Here is a 14,927-nt window from a genome sequence, read left to right as displayed (position 1 = left end):
AACATGAAAGCCTATATTTCAAAGAAGATCGTTTTTGTTTTTTTGCTGTGCGATTTTAAGAACAAATGCCCACTCCCTCCACTGTTCCTGCCACCCTGGGTGCTGCTCATAGATGCAGGCACTCTGCCCACACCTGCTGGGCAATGAAACTAAAGGCCTTAGAGAGGCGGGTGGGTGGCAGCTCATGAGCACAGTCTGGAGAGATCTTGTTCCAAATCTCTACGGTTAGAACTGCTTGATGCATTTTCCTTTTTTTTTAAAAAAAAACAAATCCCCAAAACAAAGGTGTCTCTCAGTTCCAGGCTAAAAGACTGGGCCGCACACATTCAATGGCTCCTCCTTTCAGTCTCTGTTTTCCACAGCAGTCCAAGTGGTGCTAGCTGTTGTTCTCTGCCGTGAGATATTTCAGCGCTGCAAAGCCATAGCGACGTGACATATCCTGCTGGAACTCTTCCTTGAGGGTCTTGAGACAGATACGGTATTGCTTATTTGAGCGGAATTTGGTGATGTCAAAGCTGGGAGCATGCGGCATGTGGATCATGTAGGCATTGGGCAGCACCGTGAATTCATACTCCTGAGAACACAGACAAAATAATAATAATAATAGTAATAGTAATAATAATAATAATAATAATAATAATAATAATAATAATAATGTTTATTTATACCCCACCCTCCCTGGCCAGAGCCAGGCTCAGAGCAGCTAACACCTGTAAAATTACAGTAAAAACATAATTGGGGGGGACCCAATTTAAAATACAGGTTAAAATGCAATTTAAAATGCAGCCTCATTTAAAAAGTAGCCCATAGATCAAAACCATAAGTGGAGGGAAACATAAGGGTCAGACTGAGTCCAAACCAAAGGCCAGGTGGAACAGCTCTGTCTTGCAGGCCCTGTGGAAAGATGTCAAGTCCCGCAGGGCCCTAGTCTCTTGTGACAGAGCATTCCACCAAGTTAGGGCCAGCACTGAAAAGGCCCTGGCCCTAGTTGAAACCAATCTAACCACCTTGCGACCTCCAAAATGTTGTCATTTGTGGATCTTAAGGTCCTCCGCGGGGCATACCAGGAGAGGCTGTCCTGTAGGTACATGGGTCCTAGGCCGCATAGGGATTTAAAGGTCAAAACCAGCACCTTAAACCTGACCCTGTACTACACTGGGAGCCAGTGCAGTTGGTAAAGCACTGGATGAATGTGATCCCGCAGCAAGGGCCCCGTAAGGATCCTCACCGTGGCATTCTGCATCCACTGGAGTTTCTGGGTCAGCTTCAAGTGCAGCCCCGCGTAGAGCGAGTTACAATAATCAAGCCTGGAGGTGACTGTCGCATGGATTAAGAGTGAGCATCATAGCCAAGGTCTCTGAAATTACCCTCTTCATTCCTCACTTCCTATCCTGACACATAAACACACACACACACACACCAGGGTCTTCAGTAGCGCAGCTGCCCTGAAGCTGAACGTTGGAAGATTCAGGACAGACAAAACGAAGCACTTCTTCACACAGCATATGATTAAATTATGGAATCTGCTCCCAAAAGACACAGTGGTGGTCACCAACTTGGATGGCTTTAAAAGAAACTTAGATTCATAGAGGAGAAGGCTATCCATGGCTAACAACAATGATGGCTAGACTCTTCCTCCACTGTTGGAGGGAGTATGGATACCAGGAGGGGAGAGTGTGCAGTTGCACTCAGTTCCAGCTTGTGCGCTTCCTATAGGCATCTGGTCGGCCACCGTGAAAACAGAAACCTCCCGATTCAGCAGGCTGTTTTATGACATTGTTCTGCTATAATTATAGAGTGGAGCTGATACAGATGCAATGCTGGTTTTACTTTAGTTTAGCACAGGGGTTGTCAGCCTGGTCCCTACCACCCACTAGTGAGTGTTTCAGGATTCCAGGTGGGCAGTAGGGGGTTTCATGGCACAAGCTGAATCCTCCTTCCATCGAGCACTGGTGGGCGGTAAGGAAGTTTTACCCTCAGTAAAGATGCATTAGTGGGTGGTAGGGATAAGGTTGAATACTCCTGGTTTAGCATTATATCTGCTCCCAATTTAAGCATGCGGATTGACTGATCAGGATTCCCATCTTAATCAAGACTCTATAAACTAGTTATGATATGCTGGGCTGTGCATATTCTGCAATAAAAACAAGTTCATACCACAGCTGCACGAAATCCTGCAACTCGTATTAGGCTGTTCTGTCAGTATGCTTTTTATTATGTTCTTATTATGCTTAATAATAATAATATCTACCCCTCAGATTTAACTAAATAACTGCGGGTCCAACACTAGATGTTGTTTTTGGAATTAATTAATATTTTTATAATAAACTTGCATATTTCCCCCGTGTAGCTCTTGTCTGTTGTCTGGTTGCTAAACCCCTATTGGATGAGTATAATTTGCCCCAGTCCACACCATGACTCTCAGTTAATAACTTCAAAAACCATGTGGATTGGATACAAGTGCACACCTGTTTACACATGCAGATGAGGATGTGTAGTTACACTATGTATGCTGATGTAAAACTAAGGTGAAGCCTGACAAAGGAAGGGTTGAAAGAGAGGAAGGAGGAAATGCACTTTCACAAGCCTGGTACCTGATTTGCAAACTATGGTTTTCTAAAAGCTTGCATTATGACCGCATAAAACTGCAAATGAAAGCATATGTGGGAATTCCCGTTTTGGAATCTTAGAGAATGCCAGAATAAAACTGTTAAGTTCTGCCCATTTCTTCTCTGTTTTTGGTACTGAAGTAGGAGGCAGCACATTTCTGAGCTGCATCCAAAGACATGGGGCATTAAATCTCGGGATTTTGCCATCACTAAAGAATGACAGCTGAAATGCTGCTCAAGTCACTCAGGGCTGCTATTTCAAAGAATTACAGCTTTGCAACCCAGGGCCACCTGAGCTGCTCACAAAAGCCTCCTCTCCACAGACAACTGAACCTCCAAATTAATTGCTCTGCATTTATTGTAGGGTCTGGGTGGAAGGGCTGGCATCTGAAAGGGTCTGAAATCTGTGTCTCCATCAAATGCACCAGCCTCCTAGTGAAACAGTACTAGCATAGCATTATAGAATTCTTAAGGGTGGGGTTCGTTCTCACTTATCACAGAAATTCAGAAAAAGGCATAGCCCCTTTCCTCATCACACTTGTTCTGCTCCTGCAACCCCAGGATTAATGTTGATCACCACAAAATAACGTGTAAATCCTTCCTTAAAATGTGCATCCAAACATTATTGATACATTACAATAGACTGAGCGACCCTGTATCCTTCCAGCTGTAGTTGGACTTCAGCTACCATCAGTCCCAGCCAGGGATGATGGGAGTTGTAGTCCAGCAATTTCTGGAGGGCCACAGCTTCCCCACCCTGTACTATTAGTTCTGGTGTTAAAAATGAGCAGTAATGTCTTTGTAGTATTTGGTCTGGATACATTGCACATGACAAAGGTGAATCCATATGCTTAATCAATGTTCGTTTTCTTTTAATGATGAATTTATTATACACATATATGTTAGTTTACAGTCAGATCTACTTATTCCCAGCTCCGCTGGAGAATTTTGCAGCCTTTATGAAGATTAATGTCTCCTTCTGCATGAGGGCTATGGGCTTTAACTCTCATCAACATCCTCCTCGGCTGCCCTTTCATCCATCCTCTTTATTCAGCAGTGTTGCTGTTACACCTCATCAACCCCATCCTCTCTAGGAGCAGTTATTTCTCTCCATTGCTTATATATCTTATGGCAAGAAGAAAGCTATTCCATGATAAAAAACCCCACACCTTATATCTTAGGAATCTCAAGCTTAAACCCATTGAGAATTTTGGAGCCTATTCAAAGGCAAAGAATCTGCCTGTTCCTGGCCAATTTAGACTATGGATACTTCTACACAAGAGTCTTTTAGAGCTGCTGAAGTGTTGCTTTCCTGCAATCCACCGGAAGAAAAATTATAAGTGCATCTTCAAGGCATTTAATACAGTGTTATATTACCTGGCGTAAAAAGGCCAAGGCCTTTTTGTAATGCATATGCCAATCAGCAAAAGTTCCTTCAGTTAGAAGCATCCTTCTTGCAACTTCTGCCTTTAATTCACGGATGGGAAGCTTGTGGTTCTCCAGATATTGTTGGACTACAGCTCCCAATATCTCTGACCATTGGCAATACTGGCAGGGACAAATGGAGTTAAGAGTCCAGCAACATCTGGAAGACCACAGGTTCCTTATTCCCAATCTAATTCCTTTCTGTTCAAGAGACATGGCATTAGGGATGAATTGTCTGTAACCAGACCTTTAATTAGTTCTTGAACTCAAATGGGGGACTTTAAGTATAGGTTTTATCTCATTTTTCTTTCCTTTTAAAAAAAGCAAAATAGCCTCCTTTCATAATAATAATAAGAAAGGTGACAGTGAGGGCAGATCAGTAATTCGCTGCCTCAGCAGGAACTAGAATTCACTAATTAAAGTACAATGAAAAGGGATTTCATCAACAATAACACACCACACTGAACTGGAAACAATTATAGACAGAAGCCACAAAGAGGAAGTTTCTAATTAAAGGCACAGTAGTCTTGAAAAAACAACAACCAGTAATGTGATGCTAGCTTACACTGAACAGGCTGAATATGCAGTTGTGGGGAAATTGCATAAAGTAGGTCTGGAGGAAAGCAATACAACAGAGAAAATCAGGAACACAGTAAGTAGGCCGAGAACAACACTGTCAGAGTTGTCTATAAAAAGTGAGTAGACAGAGTTTGGCAAATCCAGGTAGCTGCAAAAAGGAGATGGTTAACCCCATGTGGAAGGTTTTCAATTTCTCTGTTGTCCTAGAGCAGTAGTTTTCTCCAAAAAGCTTCCTGAACTATAGTTCAGTGATAGAGCAAAAAAGGTACATGCAAAATTCCCACATTGTTAATATCAGAAGCCTAGAAAGCCACAGTCAACTCGTATAGACAGTACTAAACTAGATTGACTAGTGGGGCCTGACTTAGTAGAATACATCTTTCTGTGTTCCTGCTACTTTTCCCAGGTATGGGCATAGAATGTAGAGTGGGAGCTCCAAGGTTGCCATGTGACTCAAGAAACAAACTTTCAAATATGCTGTGATTAAATAGAAGATGTGCCCTCGCTGACTAAATGACCAAATTGCCATCCAAGACAAAGACTCCTTGAAACAAGGCTGTTACATGTCAACATTAGGAGGGTAAATGTTGACAAGAAGGATGCTTAGGTAAAGGAAGTTCTCCTGTATTTAATAATAGGTCAGTTAGCAAAGCACAGGGCCTTATAGATTGACAGATTATGGAACAAGATGACATATTTACAGGCAAGATCAAAATTGACCTTCTCTGATAACAATCACCCAGGCTGGCAGAGATCTGAAACTGCTGAGGAATAGCAAGTGGGAAGGGAAGTAAAATAAATCATAAAACCAGGCCTGGGGTTTATAGGGGCCAGACTGATTTCAGGACCTGATAACCAAGGGCAGCATTAGCAAAAGTAAACATTTGTCACTTTGCAGTGTTTGGTGGAGAACCAGGTTGGCTTTTTGGAACCCACCATTCTTTACATTGCAACTTAAGAAATTCCCGTGTGGGATTTCCCAGTCTCCCTCTTCACTGGCTTTGGGAGCTTAAGCAGTAAAAAGCAAATAGCAGTAACAAGAGAAGCAATCCAGAAAACTATCCCCTGACCTAGCTTGGCAAACTGCTTTGCCATGAGAAACACAGATGTTGCTTGTGGATCTGACCTCCAGCTTTAAAATGCTAGGTGCAAATTTAAATGAGGTGACTTGGAACATGTATGGTTTAACCCCCCCACCCCCTTTTTTGGACAAGTGGGAGGCGGGGAGTGACTGTCTGGAATATGCATTGCTTGGCACAAAAAAAGCAATTTTTGTTTGTGTGAAGGGTGCCTCTTTCTTTTTTTATTTTGGTGGGAAGTTAATTCCTCTCCCCAAACAACAACTTTTACACTGTAAAGAGAATTAAGATGAAAATTTAGTGCAGCATTATTCTTAATGGCGAAGAGCTATGCTACATGGTCAGCAGATGGACACGATGTATTTGTTGATGGCTGGCATGACTTCAGGCTACCTTATTATGGGGTCTGAATGTTTCCCCCTAATAGAAGAGCTCCTCTCACATCCTAATGGCAAAACAGAACAAGGAGAACAAATTCAGACTTGCAGTAAACCAAAAGTTCAGAAGCGATCTGATAGGTAGTTTTAAAGCAACTGAGGTGGTGTATCTTCACACAACATCTCTGAGCACAGTTGCATTAGGACTAGCATCCAACAGGAACAAGCGATAAGGAGAGATTGTAATGTGTCTCCTGTCAACAATGATGATTAGCTACCTTTTAGCTGTGACAGCTTATGTAAAGCTCACATCTCTTATTTCCAGTGAATTCTAAGCAAGAATGTACCTTCAGTAACAGCAATGGGAAACTTGTGGCCCCATGAATATTCCTGGACTGCAACTCCCAACATCCATGAGCATTAGCAATGCTGGCTGGAGCCAATGAGAGTTGGAATTCAACAACATCTGGAGGGCCACAGGTTCCCCAGCCCTGATCAACAGCAGCCCTCTTTTAAACTGCCTGCACATACATGCCATATTGGAGCAAAGATTTCCTCCTCACCTGTGCATCCAATTCCATGATGTGGGCAACTTTATTCCAGCCAAATCCGACAAATCTTCGGTCATACTCTGGACAGTCCTGCCTTACCACGACATATGGCTCAAAATCTGCTTCCCATTCAACTCGATATGGTGTGGTGGCTGTCCGCCACTTGGCAAAATTGGTTGGTGCATGCCCTTTTGTCCAGACATGATACCTTGAACAGATGTAAAATCATTGGTCAGACAATTCACTGAAATGGGGCAAATGCTGGAAACTACCTTACATTGACTGCTCGTGCAATAGCTGGAAACATGGACATTAGGGCTATAGCATCAAGCACACGGATCTAATGAGCAAAAGGCAAACCATGACTGACTAGGGGGAGCATTCTTGAACTATGACACTTCACTTCTGTATTTTAAAGTAATTCCAGTCCTGGAAGATAGCTATGAGATGTTGACTTTGAGATAAAGCAACTGAAAATGAGCTAACATATTGTTCCTAGTAATGATAAAGGCTTGTTTTTCATTCTGAAGCTTGTTTCCAAGGCATGCAGAATTCTGAAGTGGCACTTCTTTGATATCATGACAGAAATTCAGATCGATAAACACATTAAACAAAGTCTTGATAAATACTTTCAGTGCCATCACAGTTCTCATTTTGTTGCTATGTGCCATCTACACAATTCCATCTAAGACAATCAATTCAATTTACAGGAAGGCATCCTTTTATATTTTCTTAATCTTATTCACGTCACAGCAAGGCCTATTCAAACACAGCTTGAGCTCACCCTATTAAGACAACGATCAATAATTTTCTCTTGCACTTGTGCCTTTCCTGAAATCACTGACATGGGCCCTCGCCACATGATTATTGATTAAACCAAGAAATAATTACATCACAGGCAGCATGTATTACAGTGCGCTCAAATGTTTATCATAAGAACCAGTGCAGTCAAGTCAACTTGACATGTTCCTGTCAGACATCTCAGTTCACCCACAAAATGAAAATGTTGGGCTTGACATGGAGATTTGGCTAAACCTAGGAATCCTTGGGATATTTTGCATGTTCCACAGAACTAGCTAGTGAGTAAGCACAGATGAGTTGCATCTTTGTAGCAGCAGGTTCTGCTATAGCCCTGTTTTGCTAGGAACTGAAGAAACAACAACAACAAATTACAACAAAGCAAACTCCTAGTTGTATAGATCCCAAACCATCTAGACATTTCCCAGAAGATATCCAGAATCTGTGCACTAAAACTCATTGCCCTTGCCTTTTCATGGAGATGGTTCATGGAGATGCTTTTTTTCTGGGTGTGAAATATTGGAAAAAAGAGTGTGCGTGACAGGAAAAATCACTTTCCTGTTTTCTGGGACTACAATGTTCATCTATATGGAGTGGTCACACATGAAGCTTTGGACATTGTGGAGGACCAGCAGGGACTGACCCATGGCCCTCTGCTTTTCCTCCCTGAAAGGATGTAGGATCATGGCCCTAGTCAACAGGGCTTACTGGTGGAGAAGGCTAGGATGCAAGCCTGCAGCTAGACAAGACATCCAATTCTCCCCTGTGCAGTGTGACTTTATAAAGCAGATAAGGAACAGCTGGGGAGAGACACAGCTGTTGACAGTGGGCCTTCAAAGTACCTTATAACTGAGGAGGAAGGGAAGGAGCAGAAAATTCCAGACTTGAATTCCAGCTGAGCCAAAGTAGGGAGAAGCTTGAGGGGCTGACAAGTCACACCTCACCAGTGCCCCAACAAAGAAATTGCCAGATTGTGTTCAGTGTGGAAACAGAGTATGATGTTGTACCCTGTCCCTAATAAACCACTGTGAACTGAATAATCCAGTGGTTACAGTTATGCAAAGAAAGGGGGCCTCAACCAGGGCCTTTTGATGTACTCCTGCTCATGTAAGCCTAACAGACATGGGTCGAATCTACACACATATAAAAAAACATGAAAATGCTTTTTTAAAAAAGTTTTAATATATATATATATATTGAATTTGCCATAGCTCACATTTGCCATCTAGTGTCACATTTGTATAATGCACTTTACAACACACTTAAAAGGCTTTATTAGCAGTTGTATATCTGAGTCCATGGACAGTCCATTGTTGCTATACATGAGAATCAGAACAAAAGACTCTGCTTAGTACAGAAGCTCCCTGGGATGAGGGAGTGTGTTGAATAATAAGAAAACACTCTACAGTGCCTCTCCAGGTGTCTTAGCCCCAGATAGAACAGTTACAACTCCTTCAACAGCATAAATAGCACTGATGCTCTTGTAACCATGGAAAAGGGAGAATGTGCCACCCCAGCATGAAGGTGATGCATGTAGTTTGGTAGCAACTTAGTATGTGGACCTAGGAGCAGCAGCAACACACTTGGTTGGACTTTCATTGTGCTGAAGAGCCTAACCACCTGGATGTCCCCTTTAGCAGGCCAAAGCTTAATAGCTTGACTCCTCCTGCCGCAAAGGAGCTGGTCACTTTTAATATGAATGGCTTGGTACAAAAGGCAGAATGGAGTCATACATTAATCTCCAGTTATGGAATTCTTAGAATAGCCAGGCAACCACAGAATTTGCTGAGAAGTGGACTGAAAGGGTGGGGAGGAATTTACAAGGGAGAAGTACTTTATATTTCTCTGCTGCCCAAAGGCAGGAAAGGTCATGAATTTGGGAAAGAGGTGACAAAAGCAATTTCACTGAGGGAAAGATTGCAATCTAGCACTTGGTGAGAGGGTTTGGGATGCTGCAGGCATGATCAGCAATCATTGTCACGGAAGCCCTCCCTCATCAACTTGGCCTCAATGGCTACTAATGACTTATTAAGCCAACCTGAAAATAGAGGTGGAAATTGTCAGCTGCTTTTCGGGCAGGGTGGGTGTGGGTGAATAGAACTTGGAAGAATTAGACAGGCCAATAAAAGTGGGAGAAATAACTGTGCAATGATGGTATTAGCACAGAAGCCCAGCCCACCTTTGCTCTCTGTTGTTAATTAGAAAAAAGAGGCAAGCCCCTAATGGGAAAATAAATGCTATGCAAGTGGAAAATTTGATTGATGAGGGATCATAAAAGTGAGGTCAACACTTAGAGGTTTTATTTCCCAGTAGATTTCTTTTTAGCTAGGAAAGATTCAGTTATTTTCCTAATTACAAAAAAAAAAATCTGTTAAATTATTACACAATTGGGAAACAGAAGAGGCAAGAGTATTTTTGCACATACTATGTTCTTTTGTGGGACACGGGTGGCACTGTGGGTTAAACCACAGAGCCTAGGACTTGCTGATCAGAAGGTTGGCGGTTTGAATCCCCGCAATGGGGTAAGCTCCCGTTGCTCAGTCCCTGCTCCTGCCAACCTAGCAGTTCGAAAGCACGTCAAAGTGCAGGAAGATAAATAGGTACTGCTCCAGCGGGAAGGTAAACGCCGTTTCCGTGTGCTGCTCTGGTTCGCCAGAAGTAGCTTAGTTATGCTGGCCACATGACCTGGAAGCTGTATGCCGGCTCCCTCGGCCAATAAAGTGAGATGAGCGCTGCAACCCCAGAGTCGGCCATGACTGGACCTAATGGTCAGGGGTCCCTTTACCTTTTTTTAACTGGCAAAGAACAGTGCTGGCAAATGCTAAAGCTCCATATTCAGTACAATTTATGCAGCTCCATATGGCTTGGACCTTTCATGCTAGTGTACATCTCATTCTGTATATATTCCACTGAAATCACTCAGGCTGAGTGATCTTCACAGTTTTACCAAGTTTGTACCAAGTTTGAACAAGAAAAATACAAAGGCATTCCCAGGGGTCATTGTGCAATTGTTATTGACTCCCTCATCTGGAGAACCTCTTATATTGCAGGAAAAGGGATGAGTTTTGGTGGTTGAGATGAAGCAATAAAAAGGGTGGGGAAGCTATAGCCTCCAGCCAGCATAGCCAATGATAATAAAGGATAGGCCTTGTAGTCCAACTAGGGAGGGTCACAGGCTCCCCACCCCTGCAATAAAGCGTGGGAGTGAGTTTTCACAAACTTTTATATGTTTTTAACAAAGCCTTAGTACTCCCTGACTGTGGGTGAGTGGGTGGGTGTTGTTTTTAAAAAGATGCATGCAGTACCTGAATGTGAAGAGGGTCCCCATGTCCAACATAGACAACAGCTCTGCTTTTGACTTGGGAAAAGAGAGGCGATAGCGGAGGGTCTCAAAAGCAGGTACAATGAGAGCCTTTTTTGTATTGGCTAAGTCCAGTTGGACAACAGATTTCCTGGAGGAGAAAAATGAAAAGAAAAAACCAAAACCAATTAGCAAAATTTTTAATTAGCTTTTTAAAGACTTACCTGAACAAATACAGTTGAGAGGTATTAGCTCCCAGTGAGTACATTGCATGTGTTATAGTCACCCATTGTCTAAATTGCAAGTTCTCATTTGCATTTGGAGCTTTTGCGGATAAGTGGTGGAAAAAAGGCATCACTGGAGGCATGTACTTCCAATTCTCCAGGCTTCCCTGTTATGGCCAAAAAGTGGTTTCCATAATTCCCCTGTGAAGAGATGCACAGCTTCTGCTCTACCACACAGCTCATATGCACTAGCAAAATCACTGCTCAAAGAGGAAATGTTAGGAAGACTATTAATTTTGCCATTGGGATTTTTAAAAGTACACAATTTCTTAGTTGCTGAGGTCTATGGAAGTCACATTAGAAACAAACAAGCATTAGTGTTCAACATTTCTACACTCTAATAATTCCTGAGTTATTTCTGAAAGATTTACTTTGTACAGTTTTCTCTCCCAGTCAGAGAGGGGGTGGAGATTACCGATCAAACTTTATTTTGTACATTAATAAAACTGGAGCTCATTGAGTTGTTATTTCATGCCTGAGGTCATACATGATGAGATGATTCTCCACTGCTTTGAGTCTGAGCTCAAACCCCATAGTCTGGATATCTTTAAAGCTGTGACTCTCCAGATGTTGCTGGACTCTTCCATCAGCCCCAGCCACCATGGCCAATGGTCAGAAATGATGGAAGCTGTAGTCCAACAATGTCTGGAAGGTCACAGATTCTTCATTCCTGCTTAAAGACTTTTGTCCTGTTTCTCTTCAGATTCTTCAAATAAGACAGGCCTGCTATAGTGGGATATTCATTGCAACAGCTGGAAATGAAACCCTCACTCAGGGAGGTCGATTGTGGGGGCAGATAGCATGGGTTGTCTATCACTTTCTTGTATGGTTTTGAACATCTCATGGTCTTCTTCAGGGTACTGGAGACAAGAAGTCAAACAGACAGACAACTACACAGCTTTCCGAAGACATCTGAAGGCAGCTCTGTATCAATAAGCTTTAAATGTTGGACGTTTTGCTGTGTTTTTATTATGTTGGAAGATGGGTGGGGTATAAATAAAAATGCTTGTTGTTACAAAACACATGCTCAACAACTGAGTTATTTCTTCTTGAATGGCCATTCAAATGTCTCCTGCAGATTGGGATATTTTATTCATTATGTTTATATTCTACAATTCCTTCAGGATGGCACATATGGTTCTTTCTCTCCCCATTGTATGCTCACAGCAACCCTGTGAGGTAGGGGCGATGTGAGGCAAAATGGGAATGTGTTACAGCGCCACCTCCCTTACCTGGGTGGTGCGGCGTCACCCATGAAGTGGTGGTGGCAGCAGTGGCAGCTTCTGGTGAGATCTCACTGAAATGTTGCTGAATTCTCATGAGATCTTGTGTGTGTTGTGATATCTTGCAAGATTTCAATGAGCTCTCCCTGCTGCCAGCAGTGGCTAGATGTCCTCAGGGGAACTGCCTCTTGGGTTTCCACCACCCAAAGCAGCTACTTCACTCTGCCTCATGAGTGGGCAGCCCTGGAGGTAGGTTAGGTTGAGAGAAAAGGAGTGTGACAGGCCCAAGATCACTTACTGAGCTCCATGGCCGAGTGGAGATTTGAAACCAGGTCACCCCAATCTTAGTTCAACACTTTAACCAGTACACCACATATATTACATTATAGACACATATTCTGCTCACACAGGTGGCTGACAGAACATCTGCATGGGTCTGACTCCTGTTGTCAGAAGAAACAGTGCAGCATCATTTTTTTTTTAAAAAAAACATTTCCTTAATAAAGTCTCATTCTCCACTTATGTCAAATTCGGCTCCCCTTAACAGGATTAACTGTAATGATGTTTATGATACTGCTGTGAGCCTCCAAGGGAAATATTAGCAAACTCAAGAGCTCCAAGTTCAAGATTCTGATTATTACAAATGAAAGCGAGCCACATCCTAGGATTTGCTGTCACATCTGCTGTGGGGTTGGGAAGTAAATTGTCTGAATAAACTTTAAGTTTTGGGGATTTCATAATAGTTACCAATCAAAGATTTCCCCTCAGGCCTCTCTGTGTAGATGTTCCATAAAATGAGGTAACTCTTGGGAAACTTTTCTGAAAGTTGTTTGAAGAGTCTGCATCAAATTTCCTTGTCAGTGTGCAAAGGTTATTGAATTTTATCAGCTTCCCATTATAAGTTTTGGGTACTTTTTCTCTATTTCTTCTCCCCCTACCTTCCATCAATTCTAATTGACCCAGGCAACTGCTTCTAAATAGAAAGTTCTTTTACAACCAGCCTCCTCCAGCTGCCAGAATTATTCAGCGTTCGTGACACTCTTAATGATTCCACCCACTGCTTTAACTTGTGCCTTCTTCTGTAGATTTGGCACAGAACTTGGCAAGACCCACAAAGTACTGAAGCAGGAAGAAGGTGCACTGAAGCCATTTGCATCTCATTAAATGCAGTGGGGCTAAACTAGTTAAAATGCTTTCATATTGGCCTAATCTGTAGATCATTATCTTGACTTTCTCTGCTATTACTGTAGGCTTCCCTCAGCTTTATTGTGCAAACAGGAGACAGAACTGGATTCCTACAAGTGCTGATAGGTTTTGCAGGACATTTCCAGGGAATCAGTTTTCCAGGTGATCCAGCTGACACCCAGAAGCTACACTGCAACTGTACGTTGATCACTGTGTGATGACTGATGTTGGTCCAAATGACAAATCAGGGCACTGCAAGATCTGTCTGCGTGCATGGCCAAAACAACTGTAGCACACATATCACAAGAGTTGGTATTTGTGGTTCGAGGACCCGATCCCCGCGTAGTGTAATGAAAACACACGGATACGTGATGTAAGGTTAATGGGCAAGAAAAGGCCACAACTTTATTGATTACAGCAAGTGAAAAGGTATTGGCTTAGGCATTGGATCACGTCAGTTGACTCTACCCACTCAGAGAGGGGTGAGCCTAAAAGGGGGGTTTATTCACCAGTAGGTGGAGCCTGTTGATGCTAATCCAACTATAAGCTCTCCCCTGATGTCACCGAGGGTCGTGCCATGGCCCCCCACCACACAGGCATCGGACAGAATACACAATCCTTTAACGGAATACCCAAAATTGAAGGCGTAGGCGATAGCCACACCTAGCCCTTCCACACATCACAAACACACTATTCCAATGCCTAACCGCCACCCGAGCCCAAAAAGGCTCGCCGCCAATACCCTCACAGCTGTAACCAATCTTTCTACGTGGCAGTACTATTACTGCACCTGCTCTCCTCCAGTTTAGCATTAATCTAAAGCATCTGAAGGCAGCGTAAGTAGTATTTTGGAAATAGCATCTTGTGTTTGATGTTGTTTTTGGAATTGTGGGACTACTTTGAAAAGGTTAAGACATTTGTTGCATTAGTAGCATAAAAAGACTCTGCCCTGCCCCTTTCTTGTCCTTTGTAAAAAGGAAGATGCAACCAATGGTTAAGAAGAAATGGGAGACAAAGTACCACTAGAGTGGCAGTCAAATGGCTACAGGTATATGACTAGGCTGCTCTTAATATGCTTGGTACATATGGATGATGATTATGGTCATAGCATTATTCAACAGCTCTGATTTCTGCCCTGCTCCAGAAAGACTGCAGTAATGCTGGATCTTCAGATTGCTACTCTAAGCACGTGTCTCATCTATAAAGCCACACAGTTGTAGAGAACAGCTTTAAAAATGCACATGGTGTGCGGCACTGGCACCAGTGGAAGCCTGAGCTTTGTTTCCAATGGTGAGAAGGTTGGTCATGTCCCTCTCCTGGTAACCACTTCAGCTGCTGCCATGACCAAGTTCCTAATAGGCCACTCTCCCATATAGTCCCTACTATTCCTCTCCTAAAGTTCTACAAATTGTGATAATCTAGATGATTACTTGGGTGGTGAATCTGTCAGTGAGCACCACTGGCAGCAGTGGGACATTGACTCCTTCCTTCCTTCCTTCCTTCCTTCCTTCCTTCC

At 42.8% G+C, this 14,927-nt stretch overlaps 1 protein-coding gene across 1 annotated transcript in view; it reads right to left on the bottom strand.

Annotated features, from left to right (window-relative positions):
• Positions 1–243: 243 nt before the first annotated feature.
• LARGE1 (LARGE xylosyl- and glucuronyltransferase 1) overlaps positions 244–14,927 on the bottom strand; it is a 313,681-nt gene continuing 298,997 nt past the window's right edge. The window contains exons 13-15 of the mRNA XM_081928248.1: positions 10,724–10,870; positions 6,633–6,828; positions 244–574 (exon numbers count right to left, since the gene is read on the bottom strand). Of these exons, the coding sequence (XP_081784374.1) occupies positions 377–574; positions 6,633–6,828; positions 10,724–10,870 (541 nt within the window). The 3' untranslated portion in view covers positions 244–376. The remainder of the gene's footprint in view (positions 575–6,632; positions 6,829–10,723; positions 10,871–14,927) is intronic.

Source organism: Podarcis melisellensis (genome assembly GCF_964234715.1).
Source record: "Podarcis melisellensis genome assembly, chromosome: 10".
NCBI lineage: Eukaryota > Metazoa > Chordata > Lepidosauria > Squamata > Lacertidae > Podarcis > Podarcis melisellensis.
The sequence above is the reverse complement of the archived record's forward strand: the minus strand, read 5'-3'. Positions and strand labels throughout refer to the sequence as shown.